Source organism: Myotis myotis, unplaced genomic scaffold (genome assembly GCF_014108235.1).
Source record: "Myotis myotis isolate mMyoMyo1 unplaced genomic scaffold, mMyoMyo1.p scaffold_m19_p_46, whole genome shotgun sequence".
In the NCBI taxonomy this organism is placed as follows: Eukaryota; Metazoa; Chordata; class Mammalia; order Chiroptera; family Vespertilionidae; genus Myotis; species Myotis myotis.
Window position 1 is genome coordinate 1091205 of NW_023416353.1, and position 18089 is coordinate 1109293.

Sequence of the window (18089 nt, forward strand, 5' to 3'; positions counted from 1 at the left end):
GGTTATGGGCTCAATCCCCAGTAGGAGATGTGCAGGAGGCAGCCGATTGACTGATGCGCTCTCTCATCAATGTTTCTATCTATCCCTCTCCCTTCCTCTCTCTCTAAAAATCATTAAAATCCTTTTTTTTAAAGAATTTTTAAAATTTAATTATGCTTTATTTTAGGGCAGAGCAACTTCACATTAGGTTTTTGGCCAATGAGACCAATACTACTATCATGGTTATTAACTAAATATATAGAGGCAGCTTTTACTAAAATAAAAAGTACTCAGCATTTGAATGCTAAGATACTTTAAAATTTAGAGAAAAATTTTAATCATGAATACCACTGCAAAAGGGTTGATGGGTGCCCACAGACAGCAACTGAAGGTCTGGAGATATCTCAACTGTGGGGGGTTACCACTGAGAACTCTGGGGTCTAATCCCCATCCAGGGCCCCACCGCAGAGAGCACCAAAACTGAGAAGGGTAGCCACATAACATCTAGCTGTGAAAAGCAGCAGGGTTGCTGTGTGACAGGGAGAGACGGCTGGAAACTCAGGCACATGCTTAAAGGGCCAACACACACAATTCCTTGTGGAACCACCCATCTTGTACACTGACAAAGGTAGGGCAGAGTATAATGCAGCTGGGTGAGCAGAAGCCAGGATCAGGGGCCCTGGAGTTAGAGCTCAAAAGGCAGACACCCCAGTTTCCTGTGCTGAGTCATTCCTCACACTCTGGAAGTCGTCTTTCTCATGGACATTTGGTATACAGGCGACCTTGCCTGGGGGGAAGACAGTTGATCCACCCTATTGGAAAACACCTTGCCTCACAGTGGAGAGTTGCTTAGGTCCATTAACACATTGTGGACCTGTAGTTTTATTGCTAGCTTTACCCAGTGGCCAGATAAGTTTCTATTGAACAAATACAAAAAAACGTTTTATATAAATGTTAAAGGCATGCTTTAAAATTAAATACCCATTGCATTTTGAATTATTTATTACATGTTCTTACAAGCTAAGATCTTTTTAAAGTATGATACTTTGTAAAACACTGTGTAATATGAAGTGAGAATTCTCATGATCCGTCCGCAATGTGTTAAGAGACTGAGAATAACAATTAGCCTCCAGGCAGAAGCAATTGTCCTACCCCAGTGGTTGGCAAACTCATTAGTCGACAGAGCCAAATATCAACAGTTATTCTTCAAAATAGACTCACCCAGGCTGAAAACCGACTTCTGCACATGGGCCACAAAGTTTCAATCGCACTGTACGTGCTTGCCCGCACGTGGTATTTTGTGGAAGAGCCACACTCAAGGGGCCAAAGAGCCGCATGTGGCTCAAGAGCCGCAGTTTGCCAACCACTGCCCTACCCTATTGAAAAAAACTCTTGCCACACCTGTGGACGATTGCCTGAGGGTAATTCAAGACAAAATCCTATCTGTCTGTAGACAGAGCATGCTCCTGAGGCTTTGAATCTTTGCCTGATCTAATTAGTCATGAGCAGTGTTTGACACTGTCCCACGCTAGAGAATGATACGTGTAGCAGATCTACCTAATACACAGTCACAAACCCAAACAGGCAGCCAAAATGAGGAGACAATGAAACAACCCCCAAATGAAAGAACAACAGAATTCTGTTGCACAAATAAAGAATACATTGGGAGGGATACACAGCAGATAATGGGAAGCTGAGGATCGAATCAGTGAATTAGAAGACTGTGTTAAAAAAAAAATCACTTAATCGGAGAACCAAAAAGAGAAAAACAATTAAAAAAACAGGAGGACAGCTTAAGGGAGCTGTGAGACAATGTAAAATGTAATAATATTCAAATAGCATGTGTGCCAGAAGAGTCAGAAAGGGAGAAAGAGAGAACATGTTTAAAGAAATAATGGCAGAAAACTTTCCGAACCTGATAAAGGAAAAAGCCACACAAGTACAGGAGGCACAGAGAACCCCAAGCAAGGAGAACCCAAACAGGCCCACACCCAGACACATCACAATTAAAATCCAAAAATTAAAGACAAAGAGAATCTTAAAGCCAGCAAGAGAAAAGAAAACTATTACCTACAAAGGAGCCTCAATAAGGCTGACACCTGATTTCTCATCATAAACCCTACAGGCCAGAAGGATATGGCAAGAAGTACTCAAGATAATGGAAAGCAAGGATCTGAAACCGTGATTACTAAATCTAGCAAGGCTATCATTCAAAATAGACAGTCAAATAAAGAGCTTCCCAGACAACAACAAAAAGGCAAAAGCAGTATATCACCAAGACAGCATTACAAGAAATGCTAAAGGGACTGCTGTAATGAGAAGAAAAAATAGAGAAACCTAGGCATACAGAATTAAAATGGTAATAAATAAGTACCTATCAATAATAACCTTAAATGTAAATGGATTAAATGTTCCATTCAAAAGGTGTAGGGTAGCTGAATGGATATAAAAACGTGACCCAATTATATGCTGTCTACAAGAAACCCACCTCAAAACAAAAGACATACACAGGATGAGTGAAGGGATAGAAAAAAATTCTCCATGCAAATGGAAAAGAAAAAATAACCAGAGTAGCAATACTCATAACAGACAAAAAAGACCTCAAAATGAAGGCAATCACAAGAGACAACAAAGGTCACTACATAATACTAACGGGATCGATTTAACAAGAGGATATAACCCTAGTAAAAATCTATGCACCCAATATATGAGCACCTAAATATATAAAAAAACTTCTAGAGCAGTGGTTCTCAACCTTCCTAATGCCGCGACCCTTTAATACAGTTCCTCATGTGGTGGTGACCCCCAACCATAAAATTACTTTCGTTGCTACTTCATAACTGTAATTTTGCTACTGTTATGAATCGTAATGTAAATATCTGATATGCAGGATGTATTTTCAGGGGTCGCAACCCACAGGTTGAGAACCTCTGTTCTAGAAGACTTTAATGGCGAGATCGACAACAATACAGTCATAGTAGGGGACTTTAACACCCCGCTGACTTCTCTGGGTAGATCTTCCAGACAAAAACTTAACAAGGAAATAGTGACTCTAAAGGACACACTGGATCAGATGGACTTAATTGACATTTATAGAACATTTCACCCCAAAGCTGCAGAATATACATTGTTCTCAAGTGCACATGGATCATTCACAAAGATAGACCACATGTTAGTACACAAAACAAGTCTCTACAAGTTCAAGAAGATTGAAATTGTCCTAGCAGGTTTGGCTCAGTGGATAGAGTGTCGGACTGTGGACTGAAGGGTCCCGGGTTTGATTCTGATCCAGGGTACATGCCTGGGTTGCAGGCTTAATCCCCAGTAGGGGGTGTGCAGGAGGCAGCCGATCAATGATTCTCTTTCATTATTGATGTTTCGATCTCTCTCTCCCTCTCCATTTCTCTCTGAAATTAATAAAAATATTTTTTAAAAAGATGACTGAAATCATATCAAGCATCTTCTCAGATCACAGTGGAATGAAATTAGAAATTAACTATAGTAAAAACAACCCAAAACATTCATACACATGGAGACTAAGTAGCATGTTATTAAACAATGAATGGGTTAGCAACGAGAACAAGAAATAAAAAACTTCCTGGAAACAAGTGAAAATGAACATACAACAACCCAAAATCTCTGGGACACAGCAAAAACAGTCCCGAGAGGGAAGTTCATAGTACTACCAGCCTACCTCAAAAAATAAGAAAAATCAACAATAAACTAACCCTACAACTTGAAGAACTAGAAAGAGAATAACAAGGAAAGCCCAAAGTAGCAGGAAGGAAAGAATAAAGATTAGAGCCGAAATAAATGACATAGAGCCTAAAAAAAAAATACAAAAAAAATCAATGAAACCAAGAGCTGGTTCTTTGAAAAGATAAACAAAATTGATGAACTGTTAGCCAGACTCATCAAGAAACAGAGAGGACCCAAATAAATAAAATCAGAAACAAAAGTGGAGAAGTAACCACTTGACACCACAGAAATACAAAGGATTGTAAGAAAATGTTATGAACTACTATATGCCAACAAGCTGGACAATGTGGATGAAATGGACAAATTCCTAGAAAACTACAATCTCCTAAAACTGAATCAGAAAACCTGAACAGGCCAATAACAACAGATGAAACAGAAGCAGTAATCAAAAATCTCCCAGCAAACAAAAGCCTGGGTTTGGACGGTTTGGGGAGTTTTACCAAACATTCAAAGAAGAACACCTATAATCCTCAAACTTTTCCAAAAAACCCAAGAGGAAGGAACACTTCCAAGCACTTTAAATGAGGCTAGCATTACCCGAATTCCAAAACCAGATAAACACTACAAAGAAAGAGAATTACAGGCCAATATCCCTGATGAACATAGATATTAAAATCCCCAACAAAATATCAAATCAGATCCAGCAATATATTAAAAAGATCATACACCATGATCAAGTGGGATTTATTCCAGAGGTGCAAGGTTGGTACAATATTAACAAATCAATAAATATGATAAATTGAAAGAAACAAATTGAAAGAAAAAAATCAGTGACCATATCAATAGATGCAGAAAAAGTGTTAGACAAAATCCAACACTCATTTTTGACAAAAACTCTCAGCAAAGTAGAAATAGAGGAAGCATATCTCAATATGATAAAGGCCATATATGATAAACATACAGTGAACATCATATTCAATGGGCAAAAACTAAAACCATTTCCATTAAGAACAGGAACAAGACAGGGATGTCCGCTTTCACCACTCTTATTCAACATAGTACTGGAAGTCCTAGCCACAGTGAGCAGACAAAAGAAGAAATAAAAGGCATTCAAATAGGAAAGGAAGAAGTAAAACACTCATTATTCGCAGATCACATGATATTGTACACAGAAACCCTAAAGCCTCCACCAAAAAGCTACTAGATTTAATAAATGAATTTGGCAATGTAGCAGGATACAAAATCAACACACAAAAATCAATGGCTTTTTTATACCCCAATAATGACTTCTCAGAAAGAGAAACTAAACAAGCAATCCCTTTTACCATTGCAACAACAAGAAAAAATTAAAATACTTAGGAATAAACTTAACCAAGGAGGCAAAAGACTGTATTTGGAAAACTACAGAATATTGGAAAAAAGAGACAGAAGAAGATATAAACAAGTGGAAGAATATACCGTGTTCATGGATTTGTAGAATCAACATCATTAAAATGTCTATACTACCCAACGCAATCTATAGATTCAAATGCAATCCCTATTAAAATACCAACAACATATCTCACAGATCCAGAACAAATATCCCCATAATTTATATGGAACCAAAAAGACCTCAAATAGCCACAGCTATCTTGAGAAAGAACAACAAAGTTGGAGGAATCACAGTACCATATTTCAAGTTATACTACAAAGCCACTGTAATCCAAACTGCCTGGTACTGGCACAAGAACAGGTATATACATCAATGGAACAGAACAGATTGATTCAAGCCATTATGCTCAATTAATATTTGACAAAGTAGGCAAGAACATACAATGGAGTCAAGACAGACTCTTCAATAAATGGTGTTGGGAAAATTGGACAGATGAAACTAGACCACCAACTTAGACCATACACAAGAATAAACACAAAATGGATAAAAGACTTAAATGTAAATCATGAAACTGTAAAAATCCTAGAAGAAACCATAGGCAGCAAAATCTTAGATCTCTCTCATAGCAGTATGTTTACAGATACATCTCCTAGGGCAGTGGTTGGCAAACTCATTAGTCAACAGAGCCAAATATCAATAGTACTTCTTCAAAATAGACTTGCCCAGGCTGAAAACCGACTTCTGCGCATGGGCCACGAAGTTTCAATCGCACTGTCCGTGCGCTCCCGCATGTGGTATTTTGTGGAAGAGCCACACTCAAGGGGCCAAAGAGCCGCAGGTGGCTCACGAGCCGTAGTTTGCCGACCACTGTCCTAGGGCAAAGAAAACTAAGGAGAAAATAAACAAATGGGATACATCAAAATAAAAAGCTTCTGCACAGCAAAAGAAACCATCAAGAAAACGAAAAGGGAGCCCACTGTATGGGAGAATATATTTGACTATGATACATCTGATAAAGGGTTAATATCCAAAATATATAAGGAACTCATACAACTTAACAGAAGGAAGACAAACAATCCAATTAAAAAATGGGCAAAGGACCTAAATAGACACACTTCTCCAAAGAGAACATACAGTGACCAAGAGACATATAAAAAATGCTCAAAGTCATTGATCATCAGAGAGATGCAAATTAAAACAACAATGAGGTATCACCTCACACCTATCAGAAGGGCTACCATCAACAAATCAACAAATGACAAGGGAACCCTAGTACACTGCTGGTAGGAATGCATACTAGTGTAGCCATTATGAAAAACAGTATGAAGTTTCCTCAAAAAATTAAATATGGAACTGCCATTTGACCCAGTGATCCCACTTCTAGGAATATATCCTAAGAAACCCGAAATACCAATCAGAAAGAATGTAAGTACCCCTATGTTCATAGCAGCACAATTTACAATAGCTAAAATCTGGAAACAGCCGAAGTCCCCATCAGTAGATAAGCGGATAAAAAAGCTGTGGTACATTTACACCATGGAATACTATGCAGCAGTAAAAAAGAAGAATCTCTTACCCTTTGAGACAGCATGGAGGGACTTGGAGAGTACCATGCTAAGTAAAATAAGTCAGTATCACATGATCTCACTCACATGTGGAATATAGGTAAAAAAATAAACTAATGAACAGAGTAGTTCCAGAGACATGGAAGCATGGAACAGAATGTGGAATCTCGGAGGGAAGGCAGGGGAGGGTGTTTGGGTGGGAGGTAATCAACCAAGGACCTCGTATGCATATATTCATGGCCCATGGACACAGACAATGCGGAGGTGAGGGCCTGGGGCAGGGGACGGGGGCAGGCTGAAGGGCGTCAATGGGGGGGAAAAAGAGGACAAATGTAATAGTTTCAACAATAAAGAATTATTTAAAAATATATAAGTAAATAAAAACACTATAAAAGGCAATTTACTCTGTACCTTTGGATGGCGACAAGCATGGATCTGAGTGCTGCGGTCTGTGGTAAGATGATGGAGAATGTCAGGCATGTTTCGAAACATGTCTAATTTATCCACATGAACCTGAGGAAAATTAGATAAGAAAATTATTTGAACTGTAATTCCTACAAATACATTACTCAAGAGTAATTATGCAGGGATAAGTCATCCAGTTAGGGAACTCCTCTTTCTTGAAACCGAGTTTTTGGCATTTCAGTGCCCATCAGTATTCTGTCAGGATCTCAACAGGCAAAGGACAAAGGTCATTTTCCCACCAGTCAGTGTTATAACCTATCGTTGGTGATAAGAAAAAATTCTGGAGATTCAATTGGTGGATTTCAGTCCTTCCGTCCACTGAGTCATTCAATTAATATCTATTGTACACCTACTATATATCAAGCTTTATTCTAAATGCATGAAATTCGTGCAAGAGTAGGCCTTCCTTCCCCCCGCTGCCACCATGGGCTTCCCTCTGGCACCCAGGACCTGGGCTTCCCTCACAGCCCCAGCTTCATCTGGAAGGTAGTCTGGAAGGGCATCCGGTCTAATTAGCATATTACACTTTTATTATTATAGATTGGGTATACAGCAGTGAATGCAGCAGATAAAAGCAATCAAGAATGTGCCCTAGCCAGTTTTGCTCAGTGGATAGAGCATTGGCCCTTGGACTGAATGGTCAGGTTCGATTCTGGTCAAGGGTATGTATCTTGGTTGCAGGCCCAATCTCCAGCCACAGTTGGGGCACGTGCGGGAGGCAACCAATCGATGTGTCTCTCTCAATCAATGTTTCTCTCTTTGTCTCTCACCCTCCTTTCCACTCTTCTACTCTAAATATCAGTGGGGAAAAAAATGTATCCTCGGGTAAGGATTAACAAAACAAAAAAAGAATCACTCACGAACATAGGCACTCAACATACTTGGCAGGGGGAAGAGAGCTGGACTAGGAAGCAGGGACCCATCCTCCCTTACCACACACCTCTTTACTGGATGAAAACAGGGAAGACAGAAGAGAGAAAATAAGAAAACCTTGGTCACCTTCAGAATTTTAAGGTCAATACATTTTAAAGTATTAATGCCAATGTATTAGTTTTACCTAAAGCTTCTAGCTAGTTCTTAACATCATCAGTAGCTTCTTGGAACTGTGAAAAATGACATGTAACAAAACCATTTTTTACCATAGACTAGCTCAGTGGTCGCAAACTGCGGCTCGGCAAATCGCGGCTCGCGAGCCACATGAGGCTCTTTGGCCCCTTGAGTGTGGCTCTTCCACAAAATACCGACTTCTGTGCATGGGCCACGAAGTTTCAATCACACTGTACATGAACGCCAGCACGTGGTATTTTGTGGAAGAGCCACACTCAAGGAGCCAAAGAGCCGCATGTGGCTCGCAAGCCGCGGTTTGCCAACCACGGGACTAGCTGATATAAAACAAGAGTTAAGTTCCTAAGGCATCTCATTGACATTATAATGAAACATTGAAAGAAACATTATTCAAGAACCTACTGTACCTGAGTTGATATAAAGATTATGAAATGGCACCAAAAAAAGTATTGTCATTTTGAACAAAACAGATTAGAATAATGCCAAATTGCTGTGGCAATTAATACCAAGACAGGTATAAAAAGAATCCAAGCATAAACACTTATCCTGTGGCCTATTCCACTCCCTATCTGTTTATTAAGGACTAAGAAGTAACAATGAATTTGCTTTTCTGGCCTCTCCAAGAAGGAGATAAAAAGAAAAAAAAGAAGGGCACGCGGGAGGGAAGGATACAGAAACTTTCATCCTCACAATAATAAAGAAGCCTGAAAAAGTTGCCATAGATCATCACTGAGGTTCCCTAGTCAAAAGCCTCACTGGTCTCCCTTTTTAAAATCCTGATCTGAAATGGTTTCTATTCCCCAAAAGAGATTGAGAGGATTCCCTGCAGGTTGACTGAGGTTCAGAGAAGGGCTGCTCTTCCCCAGCCCGAAGTCCTTCCCAGCCCATGCTTTCTCCCTGCAAGGCATGCAGAGCAGGAGCTACCAGCCTGCTCAATTTCACACACCGCTAAAATTTACAAAACAAATTTGGGACTGGTAAATAGTTATTACTGGTATATTCTGCCAAGAAAGGACATGAGGAGGAAAATAGTGGATAATTTATGTGATTCTAATTTAAAAGGCCATTTTAAGGAGGGGGGATCAAGAAGAGATTAACTGAAGAATTTACATGCATATAAGCACAGCCCATGGACACAGACAACAGTTCAGTGAAGGCCTGGATGGGGCAGAAGCCAGATGGAGAGGGACTAAAGGAGGGAAACGGGGGACATCTGTAATACTCTCAACTATAAAAATAAATTTAAAAAACACTGGATTACTCACTTGAGGATTACAAGAATTATTTTTGTCTGCAGCATCTTAATTCCATTCAGACACATATTTCTAACAGTTTTTTTAAAAAATCGGTCATGTCTGTTATAAGATTGAAGTATATTACTATATCTGAATGGTGTTGCTACACAGCCCTTTGTGGATACAAATATTTACTTGATGGCCTCACTGAAAGGCTCAGCTCGTTGTAAAAAAATAAATAAAAGAAAATAGTTATGAAGAAAATTATTTTATTTAAAAATAAATAAAAGAAAAAAAGGCAATTTTAACACCAAAAATCTCAGAATGAATGCAAATCCTTCCAAAAATGGAGAACTGGCAACTTTACACCAATATATTTGGACAGAAGGATTTTTCTTTTTTTAAACAAGAAGTTTATTTAAACAACAAGACACTTGACTTGAAGGGAAAACTATCTAGGATTCATTTTTTTAGAGTAATTTATCCCTACTTAAAGACAGATTGCCCTACATGTAACAGCTACGTACAAAAAAGTTATAAAATTGTCCTTGGTTTACAATGATAAATGAAAAACATTAAAATTCTCCAATCAAACAAGGTGTGCAAGAATTTTTATGTTGTTCTTTTTTTGTTAAACAGTGAGAGCAAAATAACTTACTGGAATATAAAGATAAGAGCTGGATGAGCATGCCACTAATGGAGAAAGGGGGTATTTTCACAGAACCAGTATTTTTTCCCCATCCCATCTCCATTTGATGTAGATCAAAACATACCATTGGCCATTTAGTTTAAAAAGAAATGCAAATGCTTGTGCACATACATCGGTTACTTTATGTACAATAAAGGAATGGGGATGGACAGAAGGATTTAAGGAAGGAATAAATTAAGGAAAGAAGGACTTAGGAAGTAAAGACTCATGAAGGCAGGAAGGGAGGGAAGAATTTTAAAATTTCAAATGCAAAAAGACTGGATCTTTTTATTTTAGTAAACTGGAGGCCTGGTGCACAAAATTTGTGCACGGGGGCGGGGGGGTTCCCTCAGCCTGACCTGTACCCTCTCCAATCTGGGACCCCTCGGGCGATGTCTGACTGCCGGTTTAGGCCCAATCCCACAGGGCCTAAATCGGCCGTCGGACTACCCTCTCACAATCCAGGACTGCTAGCTCCTAACCGCTTGCCTGCCTGCCTGCCTGATCGCCTCTAACCACTCTGCCGGTTTGGGCCCAATCCCGACGGACATCCGGACATCCCTCTCGCAATCCGGGACTGCTGGCTCCTAACCACTCGCCTGCCTGCCTGCCTGATCGCCCCTAACTGCCTCTGCCTGCCTGCCGACCTGATTGTACCTAACTGCCCCCCTGCCGGCCTGATCACCTCTAACTGCCTCTGCCTTGGCCCCCAGCCTAAGCCGCAGTCTGGCCTCCCTCTGTCGGAGGCGACCTGGCCAATCAGGGGAAGGTGCTGCCCCCATCATCCCACTGCTGCTGCCACTGGCGGCTACCATGGCTGCCTGAGCCTCGGGTTTCGCAGCCGGATGCGGCTGCCTGAGCCGTGGGCTGGCCCTCATAGCGGCAGCTGCCATCCGAGGCTTGCCTGAGCCTCAGGCAAATGCTGCGGCTTTGTCCAGAAGGACATCCAGATGGTCATCCGGAAGACGTCCGCCCTAATTAGCATATTACCCTTTTATTTGTACAGATTACATTGTATATAATCCTTAAGTTCTTTGCACAAGTTAGCTGGGGGATCTATATTAAAAGATACAAAGCGAGGTAGAACTTAAATACCCAAGTAATCCGGCACTTCGTTTATTCAGCACGGTTACCAAAGCTCCACCTTGTCTTAGGGGATAAGAGCAGAAGCCACAGGCCCCATGTGGCACAGCAGGAAGGGGCTCCCTGCCCAGCAGCACTCACCACACACACACACCCGGTTCTCCGCCCAGAGTCCTGAGCGCCCAGCACTGGGCCATCTGGAGGGAAAGGAAAACTCCCCCCAGCCTGATCAGATACAGGTCCACAGAGACTCAGTGTTCTGGGACAGGTGTTTTAGACTTTTTTTTTTACCATTACCCACAGTAAGAAATATGTTTTCCACAGTAACCCAGTACACATACACATACATATATGTGTATTGTGTCTGATTCCCTCCGTAAATGTTCATAAAATAATAATTACTCTGACTGCAAGCAATATACTCGAATATTCTCTAGTTCAAGTTTATTCACAAAAATGCTGGTCATAATCACTAAATTTATTTCATGGGCCATGGATTTTGAAAAAATACTTTCTCTATGGGACATTTCACCAAAGGGCGCTTCTCAGCTATTTGGATCACTGCCAAGTCCTCGAATGTGGACATGAATAAACAAGATGACATTACTACAGAGGGGCTGCCAACCTGGGCCACACATATGTTTTGACAGGCTGTTTCCATCTTTGTTTTCAGTTTTGGTGGGGTTGGGAGGGGGAGGAAAGGTGAAGTGGGGAGAATGAAAAGGACCAGCAGAAAAGAACGCTTCCACCGTACCTGGAGTCCAAATTCTTCACTAAGGTTGGTGAACAGATACTCATACCCGTACGCTGCTTTGCAGTTCAGCCACACGACATGGTATGGACTCCGAGTGATCCAGCTCCGAACCAGCTCCAAAATTCCACTCAGACACTCTCCCTGGCAGGATGTTTTATTAAAAGGCATTTAACAATTTTAAGAATATCACTCACCCAGTGAAATAAGCCATTCAGAGAAAAGCAAGTACCATACGATTTCACTTCTATGTGGAATCTAATGAACAAAATAAACTAACAAAGTGGAGACAAACTCATGACAGACAGACAGCTGTCAGAGGAGCAGGGGTTGGGAGCTGCATGAGAAGAGTGAAGACACTAAGAAAAGAAAAAAAAAGACTCATGAACACAGACAACAGTATGGTTACTGAATGGGGGGAGGTAGAAGAGAGTTAAGGGGGATTAAATGATGATGGAAGGAGACTTGGCTTGGGGTGGTGAACACACAATACAATATATAATGTATTGTAGAACTGTATACCTAAATCATGTACAATTTTATTAACCAATGTTACCCCAATAAATTCAACCACAAATAAATCTGAGATTATGAAAGTATTAAAAAGAAAAGAATATCACACTTATCTTTTCTTTCCATTCCCAACATTCCCAAATATTAATGCCAATGGGAACAATTATGACCTGATTTGTTATCCCACAAACTTTCTACTAGAAATATGCCATGCCCAGGTTCTCACCCCATTTCTCCAGAGAGACTTACTCGACTAGGAATTTGATAAAATTTGGGATCGCAGAAAGTAGTATCTAAGTACACACTTTGGATGTCTTTCACTCTGGGGAGAAAAAAAACTGATGTTAAGCTAATGTGAAATAATCATCTAGAAAGTTTAAACCATCAATTATTTTACAGGATGTTCTATTCCATTTGGAGTATTTTGTTAAAAAAAAATTTGCTGAGAAGTGATTTCCATACAATAAAATATACAGATTTTGCACACATGGTTCAGTGAACTTTGAAAAATTCACTTATCTACTACACCAATCAACACACAGAATGTTGAAGAAAAATGTTTGAAGAATAAAAATTAGCTTTACTATTACAAATATTACAATCAAGTTTGATTTCTAAGAAAAGCAAAGGCTTGTATTTGGGGCAAACAGGCAATAAAACTTTTCCAATGGTGCAGCCTTACACAAAGCCCAGTACCTGCCCCCGCAATGCAGAAGCTCCATTCTGGCAGCTTCTCCTTTGGCCAATCTGAAGTCTCCTGTGTACAAGACAGTTCCATTATCACCCTGAAATAAAAACCTGTGAAGAAAATATATATTAGTGATTTCTCAGTCTCATACAAAACCCTAATAAAGCAAATACTAATTCCACAGCAAATGTTTCCTGCCAAACACACCACTATGACCTAGTGTTAATGGAATTTCAATAATCTCTAAACCACACCAGGCACTCGGCTGCCGCCTGTTCCATGGGGTAGAAAAAAATGGCACACGAAGATTCCATTGAGTTTGCAATAGATGTCCCCAGAAATATGTCAGCACTCTCAACTATATATTGAGATCATTCCTTTTCATGGAGAGAAAAATCCATGTGATAGGAAAATGTAAAACTAATGGAGAAATAGCTATTGAAGACTTCCATGATAAAGAAACCCACATTTCAAACTTGATATTCACCTCAGCCCCCCAAGTTAAAGATTGGAAACAAAGATTAAAGAAAGTGCCATAAAAATAATCAAATCTCCCTATACATATTAGTTGCTAGACCTTAAAAATGTATTTCTATAAATATTAGACAATTCTACATATAATAAAATGGCAAAATAGATGAGTTCCCTTACATAACTGATCCTGGGCAATGACCAGCTGGTAAGAGAGTCACAACAATCTCTTCCTTCTAAAAAGAAAAAGAAAATAAGTTATCATTAGGGCCCAGCTAAATAAATCTTTCCTTAATAGAACATATTCAAGTACTTCTCAAGAATGTGCCTTTTCTCCTCATTTCTTCTCTCTCTCCAAACTCTGGAAACAAGTGAAATCCTTGCCACAAAATAGTTAAACGTTGAGTTACAATATGATACAGCAAATGAACACTTGTGTACATACACAAGAGAAATGAACACTTAGGTCCACATAGAAAGCTGTACATGAATGTTCATAGCAGCATTATTCATACTAGCCAAAGAGAAGAAACAGTCCACAGGTCTAGCAAATGATGAATGAATAAACAAAATGTGGTCTATCCATACAATGGGATAGTATTTGGCCATAAAAAGAAATGAAATACTGATACACACTACAACATGGATAAACCTTGAAAGCATTCGGTAAAGTGAAAGAAGTCACATTTGTCTGATGCAATTTATATGAAATTTCCAGAATAAGCAAATCTATAGAGACTTCAAGTAAAATAGTGGTTGCCAGGGGCTGAAGGGAGGAAGAATTAGGGAGTAACTGCTAATGGGTACAGGGTTTCTTTTTGAGTGATGAAAATATTCTAAATTGATTATGGTGATGGATATATGTCTGTAAATATAGTTAAAACCATTGAAATGTACACCTTAAGTGGGGTGAGTTGTAAGGTATGTGAGTTATATCTCATAATGCTATTATTTATAAATAAATAAATAAATAAATAAATAAATAAATAAATAAATAAAGCGTGGTGTAGCCTGGTCCCAAGTCACCATACTGCACACCATCCTGTTGGAGCTGAGCCTGATGGGCAATACTGCCTCTCAGTCCTCAGGGCAGAGCGGGGGCGGAGTAGGGGGAATGGTGGGCAGAACTCTGGACACACCAGCTTCTCCCATAAATCTAACTTCATTCATTCCGAAGGCCCCTTTAAAATAGGGTCTCCTACTGGTTAGAGCTGGAAACACAACACACAAAAGCCACAGAGCACGAAAAGAAACTGCCTGAGTGGACAGAAAATTCTGTTCAATGAGAGCTATCTGCTGCCTAGGGCCCAATTTTAAGAAAGCCTTTCACCAACATATGTCACAGGGCAGCAGGGCAATGAGATTAAGTCTCCAAAACATGTCAGCTAACTGATCTCAGGTTGGCACTGAGAAAGGTTCAGGCCATCCTTTTAACCCACCCAAAATTGGCCGTGCAGTCCTCCCTCAGGACGATGCTTTGATGAGGAGTACTTCAAATGCCTGATCCTCTCCAAAGAGGAAATGTGAAAAGTCAGGGCCTGTCTGATCAGTCTCAGGACACCTCTCAGAGTTCACCATGTCAACAAAGCAGGTTATAATTGGACGGTGGAACAAATATTCACTAGATTTGCCAAATATTAGGAAAATACCTCCTACCTCTAGATATAATTTGAGGTAAAAACAGCAAATAAGCCCAGCCAGTGTGGCTCAGTGGTTGAGTGTCAACCTATGAACCAGGAGGTCATGGTTTGATTCCCGATCAGGGCATATGCCCCGGTTGCAGGCTCGATCCCCAGTGTGGGGTGTGCAGGAGCCAGCCAATCAATGATTCTCTCTCATCATGGATGTTTCTATCTCTCTCTCCCTCTCCCTTCCTCTCTGAAGTCATTAAAAATATATTTTTAAAAGAAACACCAAATAAAAGGTAGGTCCATAGTCCTATTTATTATTAAAATAATACACTCACAACACAAAAGCACCTGCTTCTAAATTTAAGGACAAAAAATAAATAGATCCACTTGGACCAGGTTTTTTTTCTTGAATAGGAAAATGATTCGGGGGGGGAGGGGAAAGAAAAGAGAAAAAGATAAAGATGAAAAAGAAAATGCAATGATTCAGAGGAAAAAAAAATCACAATATACATAAATTTGCTGCAAAAATATTAAGCATCATTTTATATCCTGAACATTTATAATAAGCTTATTAAATGTGACAATGACATCCCATAGTAATATCAACAACTGGCATTCCCATCATTAGCATGTAATATTAGAAAGGAGCTGTTCTGACAGAAGTCATATCTAGTCCTTGGGAGGTAAAGAATAAGTATGTTATACATGGTGTACTTTCCCACAAACTCACTCAATTACTATAATTTTTATTTATGGTTAAATGAACATTCAAAATCAAGGCGAAAGGTAAATAATCATTTTAGCACTAAGTATTAATTTTCAAAAACATGACATTTAAAATTTAGTTACCTCGCCTGATGCTTCATCGACTAAGGATATCTGGGTAGGAGTTTCAATTTCAATTGATATCTATTAAAATAAAATAAGAGGTCATGTATACATCATATTATATATTTCCACATATAGGCCTTTGCCATCTCAAACATAGAAAGGGGACTAAGAGAAGAAGTTGTAGGCTCTCTATAACATTCACTAAAATAAATGTTTTAAACGACTTGAAAATGTGATAAAGCTAAAATAATACCTTTCTTGAGCTTAATGTGGTAACAAATATTAAGTGTCTTATAAACTCATATCTCCTTTGACAGCAATTATATTTCCACGAATTCAATCTTCTTTCCTTCACCTCCTCATCCCTTGAACTTGAGTATTTGTAAAACAGTTATGTGTTCTATATGTTTAGGTTTTGTGCTACAGAACACTATGGATCCATCCCTGATATGCTGGCCGAGTTCACATATCTGAGCTGCTACAGAGTACTCCAAGGTGTACTTGCACATTTTCCTAGAACAATAGCTGACACGGAAAGGCATTCAAAAAATAGATGATGAATGAATGAACATAATTATTCACCTTTTTATGTTTACATATGCAATGGCCTTTCCCCCCCAATGTACTATTATTATCTACTAGAGGCCCGTGCACAAAATTTGTGCACTCGGGGGGAGTCCCTCAGCCTGGTCTATGCCCTCTTGCAGTCCAGGAGCCCTTGGGGGATGTCCAACTGACAGCTTAGTGCTGCCGCGGAGGTGGGAGAGGCTCCCACCACTGCTGCTGTGCTCACCAGCGGTGAGCCCGGCTTCTGGCTGAGCGGTGCTCCCCCTGCAGGAGCACACTGACCACCAGGGGGCAGCTCCTGCATTGAGCGTCTGCCTGCTGGTGGTCAGTGCGCGTCATAGTGACCGGTGGTTCCGCTGTTGGGCTGAAACTGGCTCTCCGACATTCCCCAAGGGGTCCCAGATTGCGAGAGGGCACAGGCCAGGCCTAGGGACCCCACTGGTGCACGATCGGGGCCAGAGAGAGATGCGGGAGGTTGGCCGGCCAGGGAGGGACTGTGGAGGGTTCCAGGGCGTGTCTGGCCCATCTTGCTCAGTCCCGATCAGCCGGACCCCAGCAGCAAGCTAACTTACTGGTCAGAGTACCTGCCCCCTGGTGGTCAGTGCACGTCATAGCGACTCGACCAGTTGACTGTCTACCCCCTGGTGGTCAGTGCACGTCATAGTGAGTGGTTGAGTGGCCTTAGCATAACATTAGCATATTACACTTTGATTGGTTGAATGGCCAACCAGCCGACTGGACATTTAGCATATTAGGTTTTTATTATATAGGACTAGAGGCCGAGTGCACAAAATTCATGCACTTGTAGGGTACCTAGTGGCTGCTGTCTGCCGGCCAGGTTTTCCCTCCCTTCCCCTGGCCGCCTGCCAATGCCGGGGCCTCCCTCCCTTCCCCTGGCCGGCCCACCCCCTGGTTGAACTCCTGGAAGAACTCCGGTAGAAGGGAAAATTTGCATACTATGCTTTATTAGATAGGATTTTGGCAGCAGGGTTGAGTGGCTTAACTTTTTATTACTCCTATAACAATTCATCTAGTATAGGGATTACTTGTTCTCTAATATTTGGCAAATGCATCTATAAAACTATCTGGGCCTGGGGCTTGATTTAAGAAAAAATCTTTAAAAATTGTTTTAATTTCTTGGATGGTTACTGATTTATTCAAGTTTTCCACTTTTCTTGCCTCAATTTGGTATTTTCCTACTTTTCCAGATATCTATCCACTTTGTCTAAATTATCAAATACAATACCTTATAACAACTGTCAAAAAATGCATTGCTGTTATTAATTTCATTTTAGTATTCTGTACTTTTATATGCATCTTTTTTGTTGTTGTGAATCCTCACCCAAGGCTATTTGCCCCATGGCTTTTCAGAAAGAGTGTGGAGGGGGAAATTGAAAGCTGTCAGCAGTCCAACAACAAACAGATTATGACACTTGTTCAGACTTCTCTGCCAGTTCCCACAATTACTTAGGGTTTAACCCACATA

At 40.3% G+C, this 18089-nt stretch overlaps 1 protein-coding gene across 7 annotated transcripts in view; it reads right to left on the reverse strand.

Moving 5' to 3' along the window:
* The window catches only part of DCLRE1C (DNA cross-link repair 1C), a 49957-nt gene that overhangs the window by 24119 nt on the left and 7749 nt on the right, over positions 1-18089 (reverse strand). For 5 of the 7 annotated variants that reach the window (XM_036307312.1, XM_036307310.1, XM_036307309.1 and 2 more), the window contains 6 exons: positions 16055-16114; positions 13755-13810; positions 13112-13213; positions 12665-12737; positions 11906-12046; positions 7027-7128 (listed from right to left, as the gene is read on the reverse strand). In XM_036307312.1, the coding sequence (XP_036163205.1) occupies positions 7027-7128; positions 11906-12046; positions 12665-12737; positions 13112-13213; positions 13755-13810; positions 16055-16114 (534 nt within the window). The remainder of the gene's footprint in view (positions 1-7026; positions 7129-11905; positions 12047-12664; positions 12738-13111; positions 13214-13754; positions 13811-16054; positions 16115-18089) is intronic. The other 2 variants (XM_036307314.1, XM_036307311.1) reach the window with 1 other exon arrangement.